This window comes from Crassostrea angulata, chromosome 2, assembly GCF_025612915.1.
Source record: "Crassostrea angulata isolate pt1a10 chromosome 2, ASM2561291v2, whole genome shotgun sequence".
In the NCBI taxonomy this organism is placed as follows: domain Eukaryota; kingdom Metazoa; phylum Mollusca; class Bivalvia; order Ostreida; family Ostreidae; genus Magallana; species Magallana angulata.
The window spans coordinates 35,822,925-35,847,416 of record NC_069112.1 but is presented as its reverse complement, the minus strand read 5'-3'; the positions used below and the strand labels follow the sequence as shown (position 1 = coordinate 35,847,416).

Below are 24,492 nucleotides of genomic sequence, written 5' to 3'. Positions count from 1 at the left end.
TATGAAGTTTTATTTTACAACTGAAAATTTCTGGAAAAAAAACCAATAAATAATTACTACATCAGTTTTCTTTCGAAGTCTTCTTTTCTTTGTAAAAAAGCTTTTACAATTATTTAAACTGGTGAGCTGTACATGGCCCATTCCATTATTGTGTGCCGTACATTACACTTAGTTCAAATTTCGCATTCCGTTGTACAAAACAGTTTCAGGTGCACCGTCGTTAACATTCAATATTGTTAAAGTCTCATTAAATAAGATGTCTAAATGCATTAACCCGAAACCCGTCGATTTTAGGATAGATAATTATATATTCTGATCACAGGAGATTTGAATGAACGATGTTTCTAACGGGTATGATTATGCAAACATCCACAGGGCATCTGTTTTTACAAGGTAGTAAAGTTTATATTCGTCATTATCAAAGACAATGAAAATGTAAAATAAAGTTCCGGATTTCCTGTGCATTAAGTTTCAATAAGGTGATGGTTATTTTCGATAGTTTTGAATGAGACTCAAATTTTACAGTGTTTTAATCATAATTCTCACCGTCTGTAACTTTATAATGCATTTCTATAATAGCATTACCAATATTCATGCTACAATATTTTAACAACATGAAAGTACTGAAAGATCAACATCACTTAATTACTAATACGACATGTAATTTCTTGATGAAACTGCAACAGTGCACACAAGATACTTTGAAACCAAAAATATTGACCTCCTAGGAAGTGTATATATGTTTTATGTGCACTTGTCAATTGTAATTGTCAAGTAAATTGATTGATAACACTAATTCGTTAAATATTTTATAGTACCTTTCCGATAAACATAGATTCTAATATTTATTAAAAAAAAAACAACCCAGTATTGGTGTATTCTGATTTTGATTTAGATTTTTAACTTATGTTGAACAGGGATAAAATACAAATATGCAGACACCAACCGTCCAGGTGTATATAAAATTTATATCATTTTATGATTCAAATAATTATCTAGCACAGTATAAAACTGAAACGTAAGTGAAATGTCTGCAAAAGTAACCTTTTAGTTACTTATTAATATAATTAATTACAGATTCAACCTGTATGGGTCAAAATAAAAGAAAGTTTTAATGAATAAACTTTACTAAAGATGTAATTTTACTGTTACAATTATGGTTTTTTTTTCCACAAAAAAAAAATCATTTAAAATGAAAGAACATGTATCCCGAAACGATCATTGAAAGCTATAGCATACTTTTACAAGAAATGAATTTTTTTCCCTTTCCAAGAAGTCATTGAAACACGTAACAATGGAACATGTTATAAGCAGAAGATACACCAGGAAGTGTAGAAGCAACGAATAACTTATGCATTATACTTGAGAAAATGAGTGAGAATTTTGTGCTTCAAGTAAGTTAAGATATATTTTCTTCTTCTATAACAACATTTTTCGATGATTTACAAGACATTCAATAAATGTAACGTTTAAACATGAGATTAGTTTTTCTTTCTTTAAAAAGTTAACGATTTTGTAATGTGATCAAATATTTTAAAGTCATTTTTGTGTTTTTGTATGATGATTTTCTCTTTTGCATCGTGCAAATAAAGAATGATATCTATTTAACGATAGAAAAAAGTAAGTCGCAATGTAAATAACCTAACTCATTTACAATCTCTCTCTCTCTCTGTGCATCTCTTTGATAAGACGTGTTTGTACATTACAACAACACATATGTTTTTATTACCACTAAACACTGAGCTTCATACGGTTAAACGGTATTTTCAAGCCATTAATATAACACTTTTTGTAAATTCCTTTGTTTGAATACATACTGGTATTTTTGGTTCATAACACCTTTAACGTTTCTAACATAAGTTTTCAAAGATGTGTTTCGTTTATTTATTTTTTTAGAGCATACCCACCAGAAACCACCCCTTGAAGTTTAATACAGATCTTTATCATTGCACTGGTCCCCTAGCTAAAGCAATGCATCCTGTAAGTCTTTAATTTTCAACACATAACTATTTTTTTCACGGACCCGTGATGTGCAGATTATACCATAAACAGATAAAGCTGAACGTCGCTTGTAAGTACATGTAGGCACTGTTCGCCATATTTCTAAATCACTACCGTTATCCCTACAACCTCTATATAAGCTTGAGACCTCTTAGCATTTTAAAGTATTTTGCTGTAGAAGTCTCACCTGTGTGGACGTACATCTTTCCTCGCCGTGTTACTCGGTCGCCATGAAATTATCAAGTTTTATGCATTTTTCCAAGCCAGGAGAATATTAACATTAATTAAACTGGTCAAAATATAATTTAAAAACAGAATATGCACATAAAATAAGAATAAAATGCAGAAATTTCAAAGACGACGAAAGGAATACTACACGTCGGCAACGAGTTTCAGGTGTGCAATCGGGTGTAACGAAATCGAAGGGTTTATATACTAGGTATCTGTGTGATGGTGCATATATACGAGCGGTGTTCAGCTTTAAATACCTTTTATTCGTTATGTCAGTAGGATTTTTTTCTGAATCAAATAAAACAAAGAACTTTCTTTGTTTGGAACATTCTGACTATTTTTAACTTATTAAAATAAATTACATATTATAGTATTTTATTCATTGTCTTTGTATCAGAGTTGGGGTCAATGACTTTGAAAAGTAATTAATTACTTTCAAATACATTGGCAATTTTATCAATTACTTGCAATTACAATTACATTGATTTTTTAAAATGTAATTAATTACTCTCAATTACTTTGATAAATGTAATTAATTACAATTCAAATACTTTAGTTTTATTTTTTTTTAAATCCTGAGAACATAAACATATATTAATAATTCAATTCAAATCAGTTTATTTCGCTCACACCATGGAATTGTACATGAGGTCAATCATTAAATACACTTCAAAAGTCAGAGGTACATTGTATAAATAAAAAGATAAGTAGTAGATAAATAGCAGCATTAAGATACACAGGGCTTTATGCACGGTTATGTTTTTAAAGGTTGTATAGTTCAGTTCAGATCAGATTTCTAGAAAATTTTTAGAACAATTTTCTTTAACATTAAATAGTAATAATTGCTATAATTCACAAGAATGAGATATTTTGACTCCCTTAAGTCTAAAATCAATGGGGGTTTTGGGGTATTAGAGAAGTTCACACCTCCACAAAATTAGATCTTTACCTATTGCCCTGGGCAGTGTGTTATGCTGTATAAACATATGAAACATTATGGGACATTTAATTATTATATAAACAAAAGTCCATGCCAAACATGTATAAATTCTATTTATCATTATATGAAACCTTTTTTATATTTTAAACTTGGGAAAAAAGTAATTGAGATGTAATTGAAAAGTAATTGAAAATACACAATATTTTTGGAATGTATTTTAATACATTCAATTACTTGTAATTGAAGACAGACTCAATTACAAATTACTTTCAATTACTTTGAAAAATGTAATTAATTACAAATTAATTAATTTACAAATACTTTTTTCAATTACCCCATCCCTGCTTTGTATCATTTTTGTTCTGATTTTTGTAATTTTTCACTTTCATTTTCAACGAAAAAATATGATACCGTTTAAAGAATATAAGGGATAAAACACAATTACTTACAAAAGATTGATTCAAAAGAAATGTCACTGGATTTTCCTGTTTTATTTTTGTAAGTCTACTACGAATTCATATTTTCTTTTTTTTTGAAATAGTCTCTATTTCTCAGATGTCATTTACCAAAACTGAATTAGGAACAATGACCTGCAACGATCTACCTTTCCTTTAGTCATTGTTATCCGTCCGTTTATTCAACGTTTTCATAAAAGAGACTTTTCAAAGCTTGTTCAAATTATTTTTAATGGCAGTTTAAATCTAAACGCACAAAGACCAACTTTTTTAATCTCATATTGTTATTTTAATAGACCATTCAATTTATACATTCCGTCTGTTTACTAGGGATTGGGTACAAAAATATTCTAGCCGGTTTATAGGGATTGTTACTACCGATGTTGTGTTTTAAGAGAAACGATCCTCTTTTGTTTTTTTTCGGGTTTTTTTCTGTCATCTTTTTAGAGGTGAATTGACAAATTCCAACGATGTCTTCGTCAAACGTAATAAAATATTTAAATTTTGCGTTTTTGTAAAATTAAAAATCTAGAATTCACGTTCATATCTAAGCCTGTGACAGTTTATATGTTATGGCAGCATTTTGTCTGGCAAATTGTATTATCAATAGTTATATGATATTGCTTACCACTGAAAGATTACTTCATCGTGGTTCTTCATTCACGCCAAATTAGCAATAAAAACGTTAAACTGTCAAAATATAACATGTCTGTCTACTTTTTACCTTCTCAATTATAATACACAATTGATTCAGATTTTTATGTCTTTAAATAACTAGGTTTTAATTTTAAATAACTTATTTCTGGACATCTAAATCGAGGGTTGTCCCAAAATAGCGTAGGCAAACGATGTTAAAAAAAATCAAATCTATACTTTAATTATTTCTTGAGAAATAAATAAATAGTAACAAGCGGTTCAATGTGCGAGGTCGAAAAATGTCCAAACTTGTGTTATTGTTGAACCCTCTACATCGTCTATGATAACATTTACGGTTTTTTTTTCGAAAAAAATATTGAAAAAAATACATGTAACGCGAGTGCACATTCAATATGCATTTCTTGTTTTGGATTAAAAATTTTACCTACAATCAGCCGACTATAAACTTGTCCTGTATTACTCGTTGTCTAACGTCCGTCTGACCAAAATGTGTCGTTCAACATTTTGATGTCAAATTAAACTGTCGAGGTTTCTTTCTTTACTTACTGAAATCATACTTGTCCGAATATTTTCAATTTTTGGGAGTTGATTTTAATCAACTCTCCTATGCAGTTACTATGGCAAACCGAAAGTGAAACAGTGTTTCGGCCAAAGCACAAATCAGCATCGCTGACAACATATAGTTCTAATCGATATACTAGATGTAGTGTATTCTTAAGACTTGTTTTTAAGGAAACTTATCCATAGATACCTTGTAAATTGTCAGATTTTAAATGGTACGAACAATTTAAATATTAATTGTAGTCGGATATTGTATGTATTCCTACGCCAGAGTTCAATATAGTCTAAACAACCAGGCGCTCGACTGTCTCCGTAAATCTCCGACAAGCACAGAGTCTCTAGCTCTCGCTTGTCGGACATGAACGGAGATAGCCGAACGTCGATCAGGATGAACGAGACTAGAATTTAATATTGCCTGAATCCATGCAATTCCTCAGAACTACTTCGATTACTAATACGTAGTTTGATGGAATTAATTTGAATATTACACAAGATTCATATGGGGTTTTCACGAGATTCCTGTCGGAGAATTCATAAAATAAAAATATGCGTAATTCAAATAATATAGGAAAATACTTACCATGCAAAAAAAAAAAACCCAACAAAAACATATCGTTTATTTAAAAATAAAAAATAATCTATAAAATCAACTCCCGTCAGTACTTCATTACTTTGATTTTAGACTTCTATTTCACTAAATGCATTTCAAAGCAATTCTGTTATTCTTATTTAATTCATATACCGCTTAGGTCTTACATGTAACAGGCTTTTTATGTTACCGCTGCGCCGTCTTAAACGCTTGTAACTTTTTTTTTCTTTTTTTTTTATAATTTATTTCTTTTTCAAGGAACAGACATACAGAAAAAGACATTCAGTCACACCAACACACATACACACCCACACTTATGAAAAAACACCTAAATGTATTATTTAGTGGTTACTTGCCTACATGAAAAGAAAAAAGAAAAAAAAAGTTTAAGTGACAAAAGAAAAATAGAAAAAATAGTCATAATGAAAATAAATCAGATATCAGCATCAAAGATACCTTTCCAACTATTCCATAATTTTTCAAAATATTGTAATTTACAAGTTTGTATTGCACCATATCTTTCAATATTGTATTTTAGTTTTAAATAACAAAGGAAACCAATTAAGCATGGAATCTTATTTGACATAAGACAACAAAATATATATTTTTTCATATAAAGAATTATAAAATTAGTGACTTTGTTATGAAACGACAGTGGAAGTTGGCCAAGTATAATATTAGACATATTAAATCCGACTCTTTCAGAGGTCTTTCTGTAAATGTATAAACTAAGTTCACTCCATAGGGTATGTATTTTCTCACAAGAAATAAAAACATGTATAATAGTTTCAACATTACTTTTACAGAACCCACATCTGTCAGTAGTTTTGACATTAATTTTTTTAAGGTAGAAGCCAACTGGAAGAATTTTGTGTAAAATTATAAATTGAAGCCATTGTACAGAAGAATCTTTGGTAGTTTTAAAACAAATCTTAAAAATGTCACATACAGTAAGATCTTCAACATTAAAAACCGTTAGATCTGCTTGAAACGTTCTTAACTTTATTAAAAGATAACACCTCAGCTTGTCACAAAACCACTAAACGTACGATTTATTGATTGGTTTTTATAGAGTCAAAGCATATATTTGGTAAAAAAATACAAATATCACCAATTTAAATGATTTTTTATTTGATTTTTTTTTTCATTCGAAAGTACTTCTCATTTCATTTTGTTGATTTTAGTTTTTGTTGTTATTATAGCACCGCAGGCTGAATTTTTGATCTAGCAGGTTTTTCATTTCATTGTTTAATCTCATATTATTCACCCAATCTTTATAAAAGTTCTTACAGCATATAGTGAGTCCTCAAATATTATAAGAATGACGATTTCGATAACATTCAAATTTAAATCTGCAAAAATGAGGAAACATAAATATTTTAAGGAAATGTGTAGCGTATATATTAACATGCATATTTATATTTTTACCAGATATCAATTCTAAAGTAAAAGAATGTGAGTGGAAAAACAGATTCTTATATAAACAATATGCATCTTGTTTGCACATAAAACATCGTAAATATTTGTTTTATTATAATTGTATGCAGTTAAATTTATTTAATTGTGTACACTTTTTAACAATCTCCGATGCTCAGCAATGATCAAAAACTCCAAATTATCCGAAATTAATTTTGTTCGTATCATAATTCTGCCTTTTAAATACGACAAACTTAATAAGTCTTGTATTGTTTATATTACACATATCTTTCTAACCAGCTGCTTGGCTTAGTGGCTCTTCGTAGACCAGCTTCACAAAGATCAAGGGGTGCGAGCCACCGATGCTTCGATATAACCTTTTTTCCCCTAACATGATCACTTATTTTTTATCTAGAATACCAATCATGGGTTTGTCGATACACAAACACAGAACTCGCTCATTCCAGATTGCAACGATGAAAATAAGGTAAGAATTCCCTTGGCTTGATACGTGGATGAGATATGCCTTGAAAGCGAGATAATTACTTTGATCGTAATAGGTAAACTTTTGAAAAATTACATTATAATGTATTTCCATTTCCGTTGACGATGTTTGTTATTTACATTGAATTTAATATATATCACAAAACTACGTGTAGTAATATGCAAAACAACATACAAGCCGAAACCTATAATGTTTTTACAATGTAGATTTTTACAATCTGTTTGACTTGAAAATGGCAGAAAAAATTAATTGAGGTTAAACTTTTATTTTAAACTTTTACAACTTATATACACAAAGACTCTTAAGTATTCAAACTCAGGACTCGGGCCAGTAAATCAAAGTTACACCCATTACGCTGCAGGGATAGACGCCGAGTTTTGGCGATATAACCTTTTTTTTATTATAGGTCAAAATTGACATGGGGAGTAGATTTTTTGGGTCTATTGATTTCAGCATCAATAAAACAATTTCAGATATATTTGTCAAAAAGCTAAAAAAAAAAATACCAGAGGAAGAATTTTGTAAAAATTAAATTAAAAAGGCACTTTAAAAAATACATCAAAGTATTTATGATTTTTCAAAGTGTTTTTCCATATTTTATTTACATTGAGCGGAAGTATGATGATGGTTGCTACCTGTACATTGAATGTGTTTGAAGTTTATATCTGTTTAAAACGAATATATACATGCTAAAGGTATTACAAAAAATCTTTTTTTTAGGATAGAAATGAGTCTCAGAGCCACAATGACTTTTGTGATAACAGGTAAGGTTCACAAACAATGAAATTATCTCTACTCTTTCTTTGAATGTCACAATTACACATATTGTTAATTGTAAATAATAAAGGTTGTTAATCTATTTTGAAAACAGACATTGGGATAGATTTCAACTGAAGGAGGATAATGAAGAAAAAACGGATGTTCACAATTATTGCAGCTTTAAGTTAATTAGACTTATTATGTACGTGTTTTTGTTTGTCGCGTTTCTTGCGAGTATGGTGGCTCAAAAATTAAGCCTTGCTGTTGCATCGTCAAAAATACCAAGAGAAAATCATAAGGATGGAAAGAGACCAACGAAGTCTTCAGAGCTATTCAATGTAAACAATCAACCCATGTATACTCATCCTAATGATATGATCAATGCTCTTTGTGTGCGATTTACAAATGTTCTTTGTATGTTTTCCTAGCATATTTATTACAGGATGATTTTTTTTATTTATATCTTCTTTTGTCAACAGACACCAGAAACGGAGGGCCATAGCATGTTACTTTTGACTGCAATGTGTATTCCGTACATTTTCAATTTTCTATCCAGCTGTTGGAAAGTTCATTTTGGAAATGAAAAACCGCCATCTATTATCACTGTTGTTTTAGTAAGTATTTCTTTATTTCATTGCGAATATAAAAAAATAGGCAAGACGAATTGCTATTGCCCTTTCTCTAGACAGTTAAAATCAATGTTTAAATTTTCTGTAATGCATGTACATATCAAGTTGTTTGACATGTCATACAATCGACAATAAAACTTCATAGATAAGATGGTACGCTTAACAGATTACAAAAAAATATGTTTGCTAAACTAAAGAATAATGTGAATTAAAAATTAAAACATAATAAATAAAGTTTACATGCCATCTTTGATAGCCAATGATGAATAAATTTAATGGTAATTTCGGATATTTTCTCAAATCAGAACACAATTTTCTATTGCGTTACTTTAACCTCTTCTAAACTGATGGTTCAAGTTATCTTTCCTAATCACCTGTTGTCCGTTGTCTGTCTGTCTATTCGCTGTCTATTCGCTGTCCGTCTGTCTGTCAACGTTTTCTAGCAATATATACGCCTCAAATAACCAGCCAAACCCCAGGTTATCCCTTTATTTCAAAATTTGTGAAGCGGAAGATTGATAACTCTTAGTCAAAAACTTCGATTGATAACTCGTATACAAAGTTGATTATGACATTGATTTAATGAAAAAATAATTTGTAATAGTATTAATGTTTGGAAAGGCACAAGCATTTTTCATTTGTTATTTTACAGAAGTGTGCAATCTATGATAAATAATTTTAGTTTTGAATGAATTTTGTGATAATGTGTGCCCTCCTTCTTTACAATGGTGTTATTTTATCTAAGGTTTTGCATAAAAATTTGACCAATTAACATGACATTGCATTTGTTTTAATCTTTTATAATGAGGCATATTTGTGCAAAGGTTGCGGAAATTCTTTTTGAAGGTTTTTTTTTAATTTACTAGAAAATTGAAATGGAGTGCGCACACACACATACACACACACATACATACGAACACACGCACGCACGCACGGTAGCGATGCTATATCCCCTTCGCAACAAGTTGCGCGAGGTGATAACAAAACTACTATGAAAACAACTGCACTAGTAAGATACATGTATATTCAATGAACGCCGAAACAAGACAGACTGATATTCACGCACACATATTTTAAAATCCTCGAAATTGTAGAGCGTGTATCTGTTTAAAGTAAATCCACCCTCCTGTGACGTCATACATTTTTACATAAACCATGAATTCATTAAAATTCTTGCAAGTAGATTTGTAATTTCTATCTTATCATAGGTGCACATCAAAAACTCAAATCATTGTTTACTTGGATATATTTAATAAGCGTTTTTCATCCTTATATTTGACATAATTCAATAATGACAAAGGGAAATAACTCTTTTCTACTTTTCTCTAAGTGATATATCTAAATGCTGTAATTTTTCTTTTTCTTTTTTAAATTAATTTTAGTTGTCTGGCATAGTAAGCAATAAAATTTAAATAGACAAACAAGTATCCATCCACTTATATTTAATTTTTAAACAAAAACAAGTGTGATTTTCAGATGATAATTTCAGCCTTTGGTTTTTATTACTTTACATCTTAAATAGTACGGAAACAAATATATTTTATTTATTTTTTTTATGAAATTCAAGTCCAATAAGTTGAAAAAAAGTTAAGTTTTAAACTTTCAACACATGATTTTATAGGTACGGAGTTACCTTAAGTTATAACATTACACATGCGCAAGCTACCCATTGCAACCGATCGAGCGATGCCAATGATCGCTTGGATTTTAGAAACGGGAATGTTTTAGTAGAAACCGATGGAAGTGATGTTACTTTGTTACTTTCTTGGATTTACTATTACGTATCTACTGTGTCTAAAGTAGTGCCACTGGGGTCTCATAAAAGAATTAGACGTTATGCACGCTATATGAACGACCCATTCGTTTTTTTTGGATGCGCATGCGAATTAAGGCAGCAGTATTTGTGCAAAAAAAAATACTAATACTTTGAATATTTTTTTGTGGTGTATTGTTTGTAGTTTCCTTTATTCTTTTTCACAAGTGGTTAACTATAATATAGAAGTCTGTGCAATCTGAGTGCCTCTCAATCGGAAAGCAACCGACCGTCACTTTCTTGACCGGTATATATACCCCACGGACAGTATAGACAATTGAAACTAATAGGGCGAACCAATTCTTTCATGAATTCATTTCAGCTTAAAAGCATTGTATTTTTTTTTCTTTTTGAGAGTTTAACTAAGCTTTTGAAAGAGACAGTACGGCGCATTTTACATAAAAAAAATTGAATAAATTAATCGATGGGGCTAGGCATTTCTGTACTACTCATAACTGTATAAACTTTCAATAAATGAAAAATTTCTCCATAAAATAAATCTAATTATTTCATTAAAATTAATTATTACGTATAATCTATGAATATCGCGACGTGTTACTGAGATCAACCTTTTATACTATTACATTGTACGCATGCGTATTTACTATAAACAAAACACATACAAGGCTCGCCAAGATTATCCTGGACAGGCTTGTTAATAGAAATGTGTCTTTCTACTCCTCACAGATAATAATTGTTCACTGCTTCAAAATAACCAGAATTATTTTTGTGTCGTGTATTTTGCGTGTTTATCACTGGAGTTGCTAAATTTATTTTGTGAGACCCCTTGAGGGGTTCATTGACATTTTTATGTCTGCTCATTTTGAAATGAACTGAAATTGGTAAACAAATTATAATTTATCGAGAAAGTGATGATGTGTTCCGCTTAGAGAGTCTCTTTTACTTCGAATTCCATTATGACCGTATTCGGGCGAAGATGTAGTTTTCGGCACGTGTCAATTATTGTTAGTCAAAATTTAAACGATGTAAGATTATTTCAGTTTGTATAACCCTAACATGTTCGGAAGCTCATAATTATATTAATTAGGTATGTGAAAGGGATTTCTATGTACTTTAACTGCCACAGTCAAAATTGTTCCTTATTCCTAACGATACAACGAGTAAATCTTAAAAGGGCATGGTCACGATTTTGGTCAAATTTTATTTTTTTGTTTTTATTATTTGCAATGCTTTAGGAATGCATTTGTAATGATCAGATAAAATTTGGGTGCCAGTCGTTGAGTTTTAGGCAAGATACAGGGCTTACAATTCTTCGTCATGTAAACAAGTCTCGTGCCCTGTTTTTGTTTACAAAGGTTCAATATACCATTAAAAAACCTTTTAAAGCTGTTTTGTCTATCTTATTATTCATTTTAAGCATAAATAAACAGTTCCTAACAATTAACACATTCATTTTAGGTCTAAAACTGGATTTTTCACTCCAACATTCAAAATGTAAACAAACGCTTTGTTTACATAGTGAAGAATTGTAAGCTCTGTAACTTATAACTCATCAAATGACACTCAAATTTTGGTTGCCTATCAAAAATGCCTTATTGAAACATTTTAAACATTAAAATCAAAAAAATAAATTTGACCAAAATCGTGACCATGCCCCTTTAAGTAAAATTACACATGTGTTTCCGCTGTACTGTCTCTTTAAAGTGTGTCAAAGAATAATTCATTTTACAAATAGTAATGATCAGTTGAGCAATGTGGTCCAAGTGTTTCTTGTTTTATCATTTTTTGGTGTGTTTTCAAGTTTTAGAATTATTGTATCAATCAATATTAAGCTAAACAAACGATCGTTAATAGTGTGTACATCGCACAACGAGCATGTATTGATTTTTCTTTATTTCAGTGTGTTGTACTTGCTGTTTGTCAGTCTATTGGGCTTTGCCTCCTCGTGTTTCATTTGCTACCGAATGTAGGACCAATTCAAGGACTTTTGGTGTTGAGTGCTACAGGGGTTGTCCCAAGTCTCCTAAAATCGACAACCACTGTTAGAAAAAGCTATTCACTTCTCCAAAAAGTCACCATATTTTCGTTAGATATTCTGGCCCTTCTTTTGCAGTTGTCAATCGCAGTATTGATATTCGTACCAGATGTTCAGTTCTTTTGTCGAATATCCCCACTGTATGGGAGCAAAGATCATACCCCTACCGGTGACATTTTCACAGATTGCATAAATGGTTTAGGATCACGTTTCCTGACATTATTCGCTATATTTTTAACATCACTCGCATGGCTGGAAAACTTTCTTGAAATTTTGGAGGAGAAGAAAGACCGTGAAATTAGTAAAGGATTCAATTCACGCTTTCAATCTGATCTGAAGAAAAATCGAGCTTTCATTAATATCTTCGTGTCTTTGTCAAAAATTTTAACTTCCTTTCTTATTACGAGTTTAGTAGCAAAATTACATATCTTTGAACCAGAAATTTGGGAGGAATTAACAAAGCAGAGTCATCAAGACGTTTTAGATATAATACTTTTAGTCATATCGAGTATAGTCTGTTACTTTCTAGCATGTCTTGCTTGTAAACTACAAATGCAAGTATTTTCGTTTGCTATTCCATGTCTGCTCTCTACACCAGCAGCAACAGCGCTAATAACTTTTATATGTCAAAACAATGAGGATTTTTTGTTTGATCATTTTAATTTTGACTGTGGTTCTAATTGTGACGCGAACTATTTGAGATCTAACTACTACCTTGTCCTGGCTTCACTATGGCTCTTGTCATTGTATTGGACTGCCGGACACATATGGTTCCCGAAACAAGAGAGGATAGCACAAATCGAAAGGTGCGTATTGATTCCTTTAAACAACTGCAATATTGTTTTAAGATGGTAAATTGTCAGAATACAAAATTACTGTAAACATGTTTAATTATTGAAATATTTTTTTGTTTACAATTAAGGAATATTCTAGGGATGCATATCATCATTTACAATAAATTATAGTTTCTTTATGAATAAATAGTTTTCATTCACTGTTTTAAGGTGGAATATTTTGTAACATGCCTGAAAAAAGTAACAGTAAATTATTTGGTTATGAAAGACTTAATGGCAATGATTGAGTTTCATGCTCCTGTCGATAAAATCCTCTTTAAAAAAAAAGGAATATTGTTTTGATCAGAGGTATGCCATTCTGTGATGGTGTGTTATTCCATCTTAAAACATTTACAATGGGCAACATATACCCAACATTTTAGTATAAGGACACCATATTGTTCGGTTTATGTTTGTAAGGTATAGGTTACCATATACTATTTGTATTCTTTTATAGATTATTTGTTAATCCTTTGTACTGTGGAATACTGTTAGAACAGGACTTGGTTTTGAACAGAAGACGTGATGAAGACAAGTAAGCAGCATTTAATGTGTTAATTACAAACACGTGGTGCTATGCCAAAACATTTCTTCCCCTAAGATATGTTTTTGAATGTAGTGTACGTGTATACCTAAACATTGATTTTTCATGGCTTGATGAAGTAACATTTTATATATGTGTAGCTCATTAAACCAGAATTAAGTATAACTATGGTAAACTTAGCGATCAATAAAAATAAAAATCATAATTTTGTAGTACATATTAAAGTTCTCTTTTCACAGAACTCAAGAACAAGATGATATAGACAAGCTTGAAAAAAATGACACCTCTAAAAATGTTCCACCTATGATTTATGCTTGTGCAACAATGTGGCACGAAACACGTTTTGAAATGGAACAACTGCTGAAGTCCCTATTCCGGTAACATGATCTTACGTTTTAATTACTAGTAAAGAACGAGTGCATTTCAGGTACAGGGAAAGTGTCTTTTTTCAGTGCTTTTTTACGGAAAAAATTAACCAAATTGCTTTTTTCCGTAATATTTAAGTACCGATGGATACTTCTGATTTAAAGACACGCTGAAATTCACCAAAATAAACAATCATTTAAATTGAAGATTTATTTATGTCTATCGATAATCTCAATTCGTAAAAATCGTACCGAACCTATTTGAATTATGTGTATTTAAATTAGAGTAAGGAGATAATTTAAATAGTATTCTGTTGATGGAACGATTGGCGCCTAAGCTGGAATATAATTTTTGCGTTATAGAATGTCTGGGAAAAAATCGAATAAACATTTAAGTCGCATTTTATCATAGTATTCAACAAACATTCCTGATCATACAAAGTCGATGGAAAACTTTCAAAACGAGCCAGTGTTTTACAATATTTACCTGGAAGGAACATACGTAGCTTTTTGAATAAATCATTTCATACGTTTGTTTAACATGGGTCATAGCGGAAATAGCATTTGCTTGATATAGTAAATACCTTGAAATTGTCATACATTTTTCATTTATAATGCACACAGCATGCGTGTAGTTTATTGTTGCAAAGTAAACGATGCACAGGAAAGTATATTAAAAAAAAAGAACACATTTAAAGCTAATGTTGAACAGACTCCTTATTTCACAATAGGCTTTCAAACGTATAATGCGTATTTTGTCTTTTCAATAAATTTGTTCATGGTAAGGCTGGCAGTAAACAAGGCTTTAAAATGAATGCCCGTTATCGATTTACTATTTGAAATCACGAATGGCGGCTGACCCCTACTATGTTTTAAAGCTTAGTGTATTTTATATACACTGGGTTCAGCACTAAAACTTGTTGATTCTTATGGTTGAAATATCAATAGAGGAGGAGCTAAAAATTGCAGTTAAATTATTTGTAAAGTTTGTTTTGTAAACAAGTTCTGTGTATCATTTTCCCATTAAAATATGGCGTATATGACAGTGCAAACTATCTTCTTTTTATTCACTTAAGGAGGCCGATTTGGGGGTTTTTTTTGCGGAAAAACTACAATAGCATAACTCTTTATTTTTTAACCATATGTAATTTAAACCAACTCTAGTTTATTTGCGAAGGTTTAAAAAAAAATCGACCGTCTGGTTCTTTTTAGGAACCATCTCAAAATAGAGGTACATTTACTATAGGAATATATAGGAAACTGTCATTTTCCGCACATCAAAGCAGTTTAAAAAATACTACAATAGCTTTTTTTCTCAAATTGTTATATATGATGAGTAATATAATTCCCTACCTTATATGTAAACAACACAAAATTCTACCGTCTGGTTTTTAGTGGGGGCCATCTCAAAATATTAAAATGCACCAAATTTTGCTATATATTTGGATCATCACAAATGATGATTGGTAAAATGGATTCATTCCAAAAATGAGGAAAATGTCCTCGAGGAATCATCATTCTGTATATAAAATTTCAACAGCGTACAATTTTTACTTTTTCTTTTATGTTATTTCTTATAACGTACTCCTACAAAGCTTCATTTTATCTTAACGTCAATGCAATGCTCCCCTACCGCACAAAGTAAAAATCGTGTTAAAAATAAAAATTTCCTTTAAAAATCTAAATATTTTTGTCTGTATTTTGTTTATTGTGTTCAATTTTATAAATGATATCGAAAAAAATTCATAAGAAGTATAAATCAACTGTATTATATTAGATTGCGCAAAAACATGCGCAATGCAAACTAAAGTCGGCCTCCTTAAAAGGAAAACCAGCGTTTAAAACGTTCATAAAGTTTGATATTAAATAATACCATAATCAGCTTTAAATATATATATTTTTTAAATTATACTTTCCTGTGCATATGTTCACTATGCAACAATAAACTACACGCATGTTGTGTGCATTATAAATGAAACTTTGTTAAATTGTAAAAATTATAGTGTGTCGCTATTTTCTCAAAGGTTAAAAATGTTGGCTCCTAGAGCTAGGGTATACATGATCCGGTATTCCTTATATTTTACCCTCGTATGAATCACGTGTAAGAGTAAAAGAGTTAAAAGTACTTAAGTGACCGTCAAGGCCTGTGAGCCGCTTGTCTTTAAAACTTTAGAGAAATATATATTAAGGAAATTAGATTAACAATTACTGTATTTAAAAACAAAGTTTAAAATCATCTTTAGTGACAGTAACTTAAAACAGAGTTATAACTTTTTGTAAGGAAAATAACTAAATAAAATGTGTATACATTATACTAAAGTTGTTTGGAATGAACCAAATTAGAAACTCTAAATTTCATATATTATAGGATGAATAAGGATCAGTCTGACCGTAAAAAGGAATATGCATTCGAAGGTAATCATTGTCAAGAAACAATTACTAGAATACTTTTTTGATAAACATATACGTGTAATAGAAGTGTGTATAACTTATTACTGTATCATTAAAGATGTAGACATTTAAATACAGCAGAAGTTATTTTTTATCAATTATTTTGAGCTAACTCTTTAAAATTTTTATTTTATATAGTTCATATACTTTTTGATGACGCATTTAGTGACGGGATTTTGAATGAATACGTCTTAACATTTAAAACAGCCATAGACAGAGTGATAGGGTAAATCTCAAACATAACACTTAACTGAATATAATTCAACATAACACTTTCATTGTTTTACATTCACCTTTTAGAAAATTTAACGTACGCACTAAACAATTCAATTAGTAAATATACTTGTACATCATTTTTAACATCAATTCAAATTTAATAAACCTACATCACAAACATATCAATATTGCTACTCATGCGCATTTGTTTTTCGGTATTCGAAGTTTTGACAGAAGCACTTTTTGAATGTTCAATTTTTCATCTGACATTAATTTCTTTAAGCTCTATGCAGCTTGATATGGATACACCATTGGAATACACTCCCTGTTATGGTAGTCAGATTAAGTACAAAATGCCCGGAGGAAATTCAATGTACATTCATTTGAAAGATAAAAGCAAAATTCGACATAAAAAGAGATGGTCTCAGGTAAGCCGTGTCTCAAAATATACGCATTTGGATTTGTTAATAATATATTACATAGATATCTCAAATTTAAGACAAAGGGAATTAAACAAATATGAGAAACAAATTCAAAGATTGAAATCCTGCTTTGTCTTATTTTAAAAGCCACTAAATCGAAGATTTTGTTTTTACTTTCATTTCCTTTTCATGTATTTATAAATTTTGAATAGGTCACTTTTATAAAATTGTGCAGTACAATATTACATTATAATTTTAATCTTTTTCAAACAGGTCATGTATATGTATTACTTGCTGGGACACAGAAAGGTAACAATACAAATAGTTTTGTTTGATATTACAAATATAATTACAATGTTGGTAATCTTAATTTTATTTAAGTGTGCATTGTTTACTTTCTGAAAGAAAAACCCACAGGCTTTAAGATCATTTAATATATCTACCAATACTTTTACATGTAATCTTTTTTCATTTAAATAGTGAAAACATTAAACTTGAACAACATATATTTTTTTCAAACATAAAGGCTATCTTTTCTCCATAATGAATATTCGGACATGATGATGTTAAAACTTATAACGTTTTGAACAAATCTGCTTTGGTCACTTGATTTTGTGATTCAATTATTACCACCAATAAATATAATAATAATAAAAACGCATGGCCATCGATTAGATTCATATCGCTTTAAATCGTTAGACGCATATATAATGAAAACAAACTACCTAGTTAAAAAAAATACACTTAACTTTGCTGTTTTCCCGCTCTCGAGTGCATAAGTGTGTAGAAGAAACTAATCAAGTAAGCCTATTTTATGCCCCCTTTCGAAGAAGGGAGAGCATATTGCTTTGCTGTTGTCTGTCGGTCGGTCGGTCCACGAACAGTTTCCGATCATTTTTCTTCACAAAGGATGTACATATTGAAATGAAATTTTGGTATACAAGTTCATCATTATAATAAATAGGTCAAGTTCGATTTTTGGTGCAATCCAGCAATATTCGACAGAGTTGTGCCCCTTTTATATAGAAAATTCCAATTATTTGCAGTTTCCATTCATTTTCTTCGCAAAAATGCACATATTGAAATGAAACTTGGTATACATGTGTTTCAAAATATTTAGGTCAAGTTCGATTTTGGGTGTGATCGAGCAATTTTTGACAGAGTTGTGTCCCTTGGACGTAGAAAAATTCCATTATTTGCTTTTTCCGTTCATTTTCTTCGCAAAGGATGCACATATTAAAATGAAATTAAGTATACACGTTTATCTAAATAATATCTAGATCAAGTTTGATTTTTAGTGCGATAGAGCAAGCTATGCCCCTTGGATTTCGCAAAAATATCAATTATTTGTAGTTCATTTTCTTCTTTTTCAGTTCTTTCCAAGGGAGGAGGGGGAAGGGGCATAAATGTTTTACAAACATCTTTTGTTTAACTGAAATTTCATATCAACAAATTAGAAGTGTTATTTATCTTGCAGAAATCCGTTTAGAGTTACTTTGTTTGTGATCAGTCTAAAACTTAAAGAAGAATGCATTATTTTTTAAGTGATTTAAAAATGAACTTAACATATTTCAAATATCTTTTGAATAAGGAATATTTGCCGTAAGCTGATGCGTATGTTGCATCATTTTTTGTTTGTATGATTAAGAATACATGCGTATACTAACGTTATGGTTTTAGGCTGAAAATGCTTTCATTCTTGCACTGGACGGTGATGTTGATTTCACACCTGGTGCAGTCAGAATTCTCATAGATAGAATGAAGAAAGACGAAAACGTAGGGGCAGCTTGTGGTCGAATTCATCCTATTGGAAACGGTCTGTTTTCTATTTTGTTGTTACATATAAATATTAATTCCTAGTAGTAATAGGTGCACCTTGTAAGGTAAAAAAAATACTTCTTTTTGTTTCTCTAACTGCCGGACTGCTTATATTGATTGTTCATTTGTCATCTATCATTGAAAGATTTGCGATAAATTTTTTTCTATGAAAATGCTTTCTGCAAGATTGATCTGTATTTCAAAGTCTTGGTGCGTAACTACGGTCAGTGATAATTAAATTTTAGGACCAATTGTGTGGTATCAAAAATTTGAATATGCAATTGCACACTGGTTACAAAAAGCTACTGAACACGTCCTGGGATGTGTGTTGTGTTCCCCTGGATGTTTCAGTCTTTTTCGTGGATCTGCTTTAATGGATGACAATGTGATGAAAAAATACCTAGAAATTCCTACAGATGCATCTGAAGTTCTTATGTACGACCTGGGTAAGTAATAATGATAATTTTGAGGTGTGTATATAAAAATTGATAGCTTAAATTTACTTTTGTTATTTAAAAAGGTCACAGTAACGGCAACTTAATTTTTTATAAGGTAAATGACAAGTAAGGTGGGGTAGTATTTATGCACGATTGAACAATACACACCAAATATAAACATTAAGTATATATTCATTAATTAAAACAACATGATCGAGCTTAAATGATAAATGATATTTCGGTATTGTCAACATTACTCTCATAAGCCCACACCCTTAGCCGATCGCGGTTATTATTTGATTACAATTTTTGTTTTTAATAAATATAAAATCTAGCATACATGTAAATACTTTTGTTTCTCGTAAGTAAAAAATATTCTTGAAATTACGAATTATTCTACAAACAAGTTAATATTTACGCGTACGATTTAATATATTCGGCATACTTGTGAACATGTAACATTGTTCCAAAGAATATTAAAATTTTCAATTCCTTTGTTTACAGATATGATTTAGATTAAATATCGTGTTTAGTTTTGGTCAAAAGAAATAAAAAAAACCCACCATACCAGGTCCAGAGTTTTTGCTTCCACCACTTTTTGCTTGATATTTCAATAATAGTAAATACCGTTGTGCTCAAACTACGTTCATCCACTAATATGAAAAATGTCCAGATTAGCTGTTTTGAAACGCCCCCTCTACCACTTCAGGTTTTAATACACATCCCAAAATTGAAAGTCTACGGACATTTTGCATTGCATCAGCCATTTATAAGCCCGGATGATAACGTAAAAAATATTGCGCAATGTATTCCGAGTGAATTCCGAATGGAGAAAAGATGTAAACATTTCCCATTATAAATCTCCGTAAGAAAATTGTTTTCGTTTCTGTGAGATTTCATAAGTGAAAGGGATAATTTTTCAGTGAAGATATCTTGGATATATTCCCTTTCATCGATTTCAATTGTAATTCTTTCACAGGTATGAGTATTTTTATTAAAAATCATCAAAAATTGATTGAAGATTGGGACAGACTATAGTATGATAAGAAGCTAAATAGAATTGTACATTACATTGTACATTACTTGTTTGGTAAATAATCGTCTACGCTGCACTGAATGACTATTTAATTACTATAGTAGATACTATATAAAATTACTAGTTACTAAGTTAAATTATATGCCTCTGAAAAGGCACGATCTGATTTTAATGACACAATAAACGGGAAGACGATTAAAATAGAGCGTTCAACCTGATTGAATAAATGCGCGATATGACATGATTAACAGACGATAGAACAGTACACACACACGATACGATAACATTGATACACAATAGGATAGGATAGTATGTTCATAAGCATCAATTTAAGGTTTGGTAAAATGTTTTGCTGAAAATAACGTATAAAGAAATCTTTCAAATAGGGTTTTAAAAACTTCTTGAAATTCTTCAGTGTTTTTTCACTTGCCGAAGATCACATTTCACCCAATGAATTTTTATTATAAAGCAAGAGAAAAAAGTTTGCATTAACTTATTTATGTCAAAAATGAAAGTCATTTACAATGTGTTAAAAAAAATTTATTTTCAATACATTCTTCTCCTGGTTCACTGTCTCTTAGACTTTACTGTCTAGTTCAGAGTCGTAATTGTATGTAGAATATAACATAATACTTGCATACTAGGTTCTTGATATTAATTTGCCTTTTCTTGTTTTTCTTTTCACTACATCAGATGGAAGGGTTATCCATATCGATCGATATTAAATTATGCATCAATAATATAGATTCTAAATTTATATTTGATTAAAATGATTTCTTATTAAAATGTATATTTCTGACATGACTTTTGATTTGGTTAAAACATGTTTTTAACATAACACTTTTACTAACGCAAAATCAATTTTACAGGTGAGGACCGCTGGTTATGCACACTTCTGTTACAGCAAGGACACAGGGTGGACTATGCTGCAGGGGCTGATGCATACACGTACGCTCCTGAAGGATTCGACGAGTTCTTCAACCAAAGAAAGCGTTGGGGACCGTCAACGCTTGCGAATATTATGGCACTTCTACAAAACGGGAATAAAGTTGTAAAAAAGAATACCAATATAAGCTGGCTGTATATGGTATATTTAGGTAAGAATGTATATAAAAAATTCACATTACCGATCAGACCAAACCTATAAGAAAATACATCCAAACTAAACCCAGGGTTTACTTTTGAGGTCTGCTCTGGGTTAACTTGGGGTTTCTAGAGCAGATCAAGAAATAACTCCGGGTAAGCCAAAAGTGAACACAGAACTCATAGTGGTGCCCATCAGAAATAGCCCCAGAAAGCAAACGCTTCATGAGTATTCGGAATATACATATACAAGGGGTGTGAGTTACAGGCGTAAAAATGGTAAGATAAAATATGGTTCTGCTCCACACCCTGTACCAACCCTGAAAGTATTCCCTGGGTTTAGTCGGGGTCTGCTTCGGTGTTAGGTTGGATATGGTCAGCTCTGCTATTTTTAAACCTGTGCAATTGGATTGCTTTGTTATGATACATTTTTGTCATTTTATTTTCATGTAGGTTCGTTAATGGTTTCAACTATCATAGGACCAGCAACTATTCTTATGTTGATTGCGGGAGCCTTCGTAACGGTATTTGATTTAAGCATTGTGAATGCCTATATTGCCTCCGTTATTCCGGGAGTTCTGTTCTTTGTCATATGCCTTGTGTGTTCAACAAAGGTGCAGCTAATCGTAGCCCAAGTTCTCAGTGGATTTTATGTCATAATCATGATGGTGGTAATGGTTGGACTTCTCATCACTGCACTCCTTCAGTCACCCTATCACCCGAGTGTAATATTTCTATTAGGACTAGTCATTATATTTGTTGTTGCAGCAGCGTTACATCCTAGAGAATGGGTCAATATCTTATACGGATTTCTTTATTTTGTATCCATTCCAAGTGGATTTTTAGTACAGGTTATATACTCACTTTGTAATTTGAATGACGTTTCTTGGGGAACAAGGGAAAGTTCTACACCAAATAAAGATACAAACAAAGAAAAAACAGCTTTGTTAAATATATGCTGGCCATTTTCGAACCTGGTTAACACCAGCCCAAAACGAGGAAGTCACGAGATGGAAATTTTAAAACTTATTCGAGACATTACTAGCAAACCGGGTCACAAAAGTCAAAGTGAAGAAGTTGTACCAAAAAGTGTATTGTCATCTGAATCTGATGAACAATGCAAGGATAAGAAAGCAATTCCCGAAAAAGATGATATCTCAGAACGTAAGGTTGGTAAACTCCAAATTATTTTTTTTAAGTATAAATTAAATAAAGAAATCAATTACAGGTTGAACCAAAATTATATTGATTAACCATTGGAACATTTTTGCGATGTTTAGAATTTGTAACAAATGTCTCAATTTTCTGCATTATACTATAGCTTTAATATTACTATGAAATTTTGTGTGTTTATCTTAGGCCACATCAATATGATTTTTTGTTCTTCGCACAAACCACCTTTAAAAAATAGGGGCGGGCGAGCGATAAGATAATTATATTATTATTATTTTGCATTGACATAACTTCCAGGCGCCACATATAATAGGAGGAGCGAGTCAACGTTTTTACTTTTTTTACATCTGTAGAGTAAAAAGGACAAAAAATCTATATAAAGTTGAATAATCATTCAATTATCAAACATTAAAATCCAAAATATTGAACAAATTTACAACACAGAGAGTTCTCGACTGATTCACGGTGAATACTAATAAGAGGAAGATAATGTCTCAGTGAAACATTGAAGGTTACCATATCTCAAGAGCAGGCTAAAGCTCTTTAACCAAGCTTTGAATTCTTTGTTCCTGGAACAAGGGAAACACCAGAAGTGAAGTAAATCCTTCTCCTTTATTTTTGGAGGAAGCTCCTTCTAAATGAAATATACAATATACACAGTAGTTTTAAATATTGTTACACATTAACGATATGGTCAAGTTTTGCCATTGAGCTATTGACATGGTTCATTTTTTCATATGATAATGATAGTTCACACTATTATTTACTTGGTCAATTGACAAGTTTTGTTGTAAATGTAATTGCCACATTCCTCACACAGGAACCTTTTCGATAATTGCATAAGTCTATATTTTGACAGCCAACTTTACTTTAAGAATTAACATGACCTGTTGGGATCCTTAGTGTTCTGGCCATAACCTGTGCTAAAATTTAGAGAAGTTATAGTAAATGTACACTTGTATTTTTCATTCTAAACCAAAAAAATGCAAAAATAATGTACAAGTCATCTCTATAAAATTATTTCTTTATTCATCTGACTTGAGCCCTGCTTTGATTGGTGTGTGTGTCTTCCCTACACGCAGTGCAACAGAATGTAATAGAGGGGGTTAGAGAGAAAGGAATCTCAAAAAAGTGTTATGATTTTTAAATACTTACTTCCAAGCGTATCCAAAATACTATTAACACAAATGTCCGAAAGTTTTACTACTATAAACTGAGCTGGTATGTTGTCCTATCCACGATGTCATCCACATTTGGAATACCACGTCTCTTGAAGAATAAGTCGATGACACTGAAAGTCGTATTTATGGCAGTGCTTGTAGTAAATCACATCATCGACATCGTTTTCTGTTTTTTTTTTTTAACTTAAAGAATCAAAAACAGCGTATGTTGTTTAAGACAATCAACGTTTATTCTCTTTCTACTGAGGATTAGTATTTATCCGGTGATTTCTAAACGCAGATGAGACTGGGAATATAAAGTAAAAAATAAATTTTCCGGACGCTGGAAATTTAAAATAATATTTTTGCACTTTTGTTAAAATACGAGCGTGCGGGTCAGAT

At 31.0% G+C, this 24,492-nt stretch overlaps 1 protein-coding gene across 1 annotated transcript in view; it reads left to right on the top strand.

Annotated features, from left to right (window-relative positions):
* The first annotated feature begins 1,294 nt into the window (after positions 1 to 1,294).
* LOC128173771 (chitin synthase chs-2-like) overlaps positions 1,295 to 24,492 on the top strand; it is a 34,606-nt gene continuing 11,408 nt past the window's right edge. Inside the window, exons 1-17 of the mRNA XM_052839438.1 lie at positions 1,295 to 1,394; positions 1,897 to 1,980; positions 7,266 to 7,337; positions 8,076 to 8,119; positions 8,227 to 8,452; positions 8,594 to 8,728; positions 12,418 to 13,358; positions 13,843 to 13,920; positions 14,169 to 14,306; positions 16,663 to 16,709; positions 16,884 to 16,971; positions 17,245 to 17,389; positions 17,657 to 17,692; positions 19,064 to 19,199; positions 19,447 to 19,647; positions 21,544 to 21,771; positions 22,211 to 22,926. Coding sequence (XP_052695398.1) covers positions 1,371 to 1,394; positions 1,897 to 1,980; positions 7,266 to 7,337; positions 8,076 to 8,119; positions 8,227 to 8,452; positions 8,594 to 8,728; positions 12,418 to 13,358; positions 13,843 to 13,920; positions 14,169 to 14,306; positions 16,663 to 16,709; positions 16,884 to 16,971; positions 17,245 to 17,389; positions 17,657 to 17,692; positions 19,064 to 19,199; positions 19,447 to 19,647; positions 21,544 to 21,771; positions 22,211 to 22,926 — 3,339 coding nt within the window. The 5' untranslated portion in view covers positions 1,295 to 1,370. The remainder of the gene's footprint in view (positions 1,395 to 1,896; positions 1,981 to 7,265; positions 7,338 to 8,075; positions 8,120 to 8,226; positions 8,453 to 8,593; positions 8,729 to 12,417; positions 13,359 to 13,842; positions 13,921 to 14,168; positions 14,307 to 16,662; positions 16,710 to 16,883; positions 16,972 to 17,244; positions 17,390 to 17,656; positions 17,693 to 19,063; positions 19,200 to 19,446; positions 19,648 to 21,543; positions 21,772 to 22,210; positions 22,927 to 24,492) is intronic.